The sequence below is a fragment of the Rattus norvegicus genome, chromosome 3 (genome assembly GCF_021556685.1).
Source record: "Rattus norvegicus strain SHRSP/BbbUtx chromosome 3, alternate assembly SHRSP_T2T, whole genome shotgun sequence".
Lineage (NCBI taxonomy): Eukaryota > Metazoa > Chordata > Mammalia > Rodentia > Muridae > Rattus > Rattus norvegicus.
Window position 1 is genome coordinate 114,310,809 of NC_141536.1, and position 5,197 is coordinate 114,316,005.

General features: G+C 55.1%; 1 protein-coding gene across 1 annotated transcript; it reads left to right on the top strand.

Moving 5' to 3' along the window:
• The first annotated feature begins 659 nt into the window (after positions 1-659).
• Positions 660-4,706, top strand: Adra2b (adrenoceptor alpha 2B). Its single transcript, NM_138505.2, is given in 1 exon segment — positions 660-4,706. A coding segment is annotated over 1 exon segment (1,362 nt). The 5' UTR covers positions 660-1,027; the 3' UTR covers positions 2,390-4,706.
• The last annotated feature ends 491 nt before the right edge of the window (positions 4,707-5,197 follow it).

Below are 5,197 nucleotides of genomic sequence, written 5' to 3' on the forward strand. Positions count from 1 at the left end.
TGCGAGGAAGTCGGTCCTCAGTCTCTGGCACTCAGATGGCAGCAGAGGGCGCTCGCAGCACAGAGACGCATTCTTTGCATCTCGCAAGTCGGACGGAATGGAGTTTGGGTAGGGAAGCATTAGGGAAGGGGTTCGGAACTCTCTCCCAACTCTGGCCCGGCCCCTACGGTTCTCTCGGTTGCTGGGGTGCTGGATGGAGGTGTGGCTTATCATGCTTAAGCGCCCAATTCTCTTCTGCAAGTTTTCTGGAGCTGTCGGGCTGCTGCAGGCTACTTGAGCTCTGGCTTACCGCCCTAGATCTGGGTGCTCTGTGCCAGACTCGCACGCAGAGAGAAGGCAAGTGGACCCTCGGGATAAACCAGCGCCGGGTCTCGGCACGCACCGGTTCTCTTCGGTATGTATTCTTCCCAGAACGCCGACCACTCCAGACTCCCTGCTCTCCAGACTTGGCCGCGAGGCGGTGGGAAAGAGAAAGGCGTTGGGGCCCGGGGCGAGTAAAGGATGCGCGTCGCAGGTCCAAGTCCCGCACAGCTCACCTTCCACCTACCCCAGTCGGATCGCCCGCCCCGCCTCCTTCCCTCCTCCAGCTCCCGCCCCCAGTCTCCTCCCTCCTCCTGGCGAGCTAGCTCTGCTCCTCACGTCCCTGCGCGGCGGGTTGACTGCAGGCGCGGCTCCGGGAGAGAGAGCGCCTTTTCGGAGCGCAGGCTGCGCTTCCCCAGTCAGTTCTGTGCGTCCTGCAGCTGTGCGGTGCGACGGCGCAACTTCCCTCTAGTCCCGGGACAGCAGTGGGACAACTTGGAAAACTTCTCTGGGACAGACTGTAGGGACGCTGGGCACCGGTGGAAGAGGATATAAGAGACCGATGGCTGGTCCTGGGTATCCCCGGACCTCCTAGGCCGCTTTCCGTCAGGCTACGGTGCTTCAGAGCCATCTGCACCTCCTGGGGGACGACCCCCAACAGTAGCGGAGCCAGAGTGGCGCTATCTCCTGCGTACCGTGAGTTTGGCCAGCATCGTTCCCTCTGGACATGTCCGGCCCCACCATGGACCATCAGGAGCCCTACTCGGTGCAGGCCACCGCCGCCATCGCGTCGGCCATCACCTTTCTCATCCTTTTCACCATTTTCGGCAATGCGCTGGTCATTCTGGCTGTGTTGACCAGCCGCTCACTCCGTGCACCACAAAACCTGTTCCTGGTGTCACTGGCAGCAGCCGACATCCTAGTGGCTACTCTCATCATCCCTTTCTCTCTGGCCAACGAGCTGCTGGGCTACTGGTACTTCTGGCGTGCGTGGTGCGAGGTCTACCTGGCGCTAGACGTGCTCTTCTGTACCTCCTCCATCGTGCACCTGTGTGCCATCAGCCTGGACAGGTACTGGGCAGTGAGCCGAGCATTGGAGTACAACTCCAAGCGCACTCCGCGCCGCATCAAGTGCATCATCCTCACTGTGTGGCTCATTGCAGCTGTCATTTCTCTACCGCCCCTCATCTACAAGGGCGACCAACGCCCCGAGCCCCGCGGGCTCCCCCAGTGTGAGCTCAACCAGGAGGCCTGGTACATCTTGGCTTCCAGCATCGGATCTTTTTTTGCTCCCTGCCTCATCATGATCCTCGTCTACCTGCGAATCTACGTGATTGCCAAACGCAGCCACTGCAGAGGTCTCGGAGCCAAGAGGGGCTCTGGAGAAGGTGAGTCCAAGAAGCCCCAGCCGGTTGCTGGGGGAGTGCCAACCTCAGCTAAGGTGCCCACCCTGGTCTCTCCTCTATCTTCTGTTGGAGAGGCCAATGGACACCCCAAGCCTCCAAGAGAGAAGGAGGAGGGGGAGACCCCTGAAGATCCTGAGGCCAGGGCTTTGCCCCCAACTTGGTCTGCCCTTCCCAGATCAGGCCAAGGCCAGAAGAAGGGGACTAGTGGGGCGACTGCAGAGGAGGGAGATGAAGAGGATGAGGAAGAGGTGGAAGAATGTGAACCCCAAACACTGCCAGCATCTCCTGCCTCGGTATGCAACCCACCCTTGCAGCAGCCTCAGACTTCTCGGGTACTGGCCACACTTCGTGGCCAGGTGCTTCTGGGCAAGAATGTGGGAGTTGCCAGTGGGCAGTGGTGGCGCAGACGGACACAGCTGAGCCGGGAGAAGAGGTTCACCTTTGTGCTGGCCGTGGTCATTGGAGTTTTCGTGGTCTGCTGGTTTCCTTTCTTCTTCAGCTACAGCCTGGGGGCCATCTGCCCACAGCACTGCAAGGTACCGCATGGCCTCTTCCAGTTCTTCTTCTGGATCGGCTACTGCAACAGCTCTTTGAACCCTGTCATCTACACCGTCTTCAACCAGGACTTCCGCCGTGCCTTTCGAAGGATCCTTTGCCGGCCGTGGACCCAGACTGGCTGGTGAGGCTGCCTGTTCGCTGTCTATGCCAGGGTTGGTGCCAGGACCACCCGGTGGTAGTGCCCCACCTCCACAGTCTCTATGGCCATTTCTCTGGGGCCCACTTGCAGACCTCATCCTCAGACTCTCCTGAAGGGGAAAGGACAAAAATGCTGTTCCTAGGGCCCATTTGAAACCTTCCCTTGCTGGCTGTACTGTGGGATGGCTCTTCCCTTCTCTCTCCCTGGCAAGGGGACCTTCTTGAATATGGCCAAAGCCAGACTGGATTAGAATACCTCCCTCCCAGCCACCTGTAAGCCAACAGGCAGGCTACCCTCTCCTGGAGACCCCCTGTGCCTTGGCAGGCCACTTGTGGTGTTTTTGGTTTTCTTCTTCTTCTTCTTTTTGTTTTTTATTTTGTTCATTTTTATTTTATTTTATTTTTATTTTTATTTTTTATTTTTTGAGACAGGGTCTCAGGTAGCCCAGACCAGCCTCAGACTTGCTGTGCAGCCCGAGGATGCTCTTAAGATTCTGATCATCCTGCCTTCACCTCTCCAGCAGTAGAGTTAACAACAATCCCTACCATACCTGGTTTACCTGATGCTGGGGAATGAATTCAGGGCTTCAAGCATGCTAGGGTAGTCAACCGAGTTATATCCCTAGCCTTGATCTTCCTCTTGCTTCTCAAAGAGCCGGAAGCCCAACGTCGACATTTCCCAGGAGGACCTGATGCTGAGAAAGAGGACGGAAGGAAGAGGATTCAGCCATGCCGAGCACCTGTGCTTCTCATTGGCTATTGGGAAGGCTGGTTATGGGCTAGTATTGTGGTTTTTTGTTTGTTTGTTTGTTTGTTTGGGTTTTTTTTTAAAGCTTCCTAGCTCCTTTAAGCTCCAGAAGCATGGGTTGGTTTTTCTTACTCAGCATCCCCCTGGGAGGCAAGTGGACACATGGATGCCTCAGTGGAGAGGTCTGGAATCCTGGCCTCAGCCTCACCATGGGCTCCTGATCACTGGCATTCACCCTTGCAAAGAGCGGGGTGACAATTGCCTGCCGCCTACTTGCGGCAGGGAGATGAAAGGCTTTGCAGAGAGCTTTGAGCTCCGTGGGGGGAACGAGCTAGAGAGCCAGCAAATGTGATTATCTGGTGATATAAAAATCCCTTTCCTATGTGTTTACCACTGTGAGCCTTCCTGTAGACCTTTGTTCTGGGCTTGGGGTGTGTGAATGCCTACCCCAAACTGGAAGTGGGTTGAGGTGTGCCCGAGCCACTCTTTCAAATTCCAGAATTTCTTTGAGAATGCATTCTTGTGCATTCTCAAAGGTTTTGAGTTATTGTGCTGTTGTCAGCTCCCCCATCTGTTACCTGTAACACAGACAGAGTTTTCAGTGGCTTGGCCCCAACCCCATTAGAGGATAAGTTCTTTGTCATTGAGCAGGCAAATCGGTTTCCTAAGCTAAAAATACTCACATCAAGGAAGCAGTCTGAGACGAGATCCTCAGGTGGGGTGCTGGGGCTAGAGCAGGCAGCCTGTGGACTCCTGGGAGAGCCACCCTCTGCGGTGGCCCAGACAATTCTCTGAACCCCCAAGCAACACCTTTGGAGATATAACCAGTTCCACCCCAGCTCAGAAGGACGTCTCATTTGCCGCCAAGAACCCTCACAGTGATATGGCTGTGCACTAGGGTGTCTCTACCTCCTGGTTGTCTTCCCAACTTGGGAATTGCTCCCCAGAGTGACTGGGGATGTGTCTAGGCCTTCCCCACAAGCAGCCTGACTTCAACTTTGGGCAATAAACCTCAACCTCAGGGAAGGTGTAGTTTGAGCCATGGAGGCTACAAGCGACACAGGCTTGGGTGTTAGCTTAGGGTGGATTTATCAGATTTTGAAGGTGCTAAGGGAGTTTTCTCAGGTAGAGACAGTGATGGTTCCTAAATAGAATTCCTCCTGGAGAGGATGAGTGTCCAGCTTGGTTCTCAGTTGGTTGGCGGCAGTTGTAAGGCCAGGACATTGATTTGGAGTGTGGCTGAGGGGCTGATTTGATTTTCTGCTTTTGTTTTGTTTGTTTTGAGACAGGGTTTCCCTGTGTAACCCTGACTGTTCTGGAACTCACACTCCATAGACTAGGCTGCCCTAGAACTCACAGAGATCTGCCTGTCTCTGCCTCCTGAGTGCTGGGAATAAAGGCGTACGCCACCACCGCCTGGCAGAGGGGCAGATTTATAACCATTTGCCAGCTGAGACTGTGTGTGCTCCGTGGGACCCAAGCCCCCTGTTGTGACATATAGGTGTTTCTAAGACTCTGAGCTATTTTATCAATAAAGGCTATTTTGTAATAAGCAAGCCGAGTCCTGTGTCTAAAGGTTGCCTGGAGAAGTTAGGTAATTCCTGACATTCCGGGAGTGTCAGTTGGCCTAATGGGCTGAGGCTCCCTCCCACGGCTGGCTGTCCTCTTGGCCCCACCTGTCTGCCATTTTCATCCCCACAAGCAGCATTCTTACTCAACTAAGGCCACTAAGACCTGTGGACCTGCAAGGGAGAGACAAGAAGACTTCCCTGAGGAGGCGGCATTTGGGCTGGGTCGGATCTTGGAGCAGTAATACACCAAGAGGCAAGAAAGAAAGTGGGGCAGAGCTTCCATGTAGAGGGGCCACATAGTGTTGATGAACTCTGGGCGACAGCGTTGAACTCCCCTGCTGCGTGGTCATGAGTGGGTGGGGGAGGTGCTGCAGGAGGCAGGCAGGAGGCAGGCCACTGTGGAGTGGTGGATACACAGCAGCTGTGTTTGGCTAGGGCCAGGGGAGTGGATGAGAATGCTTTGCTTCAACTAACCC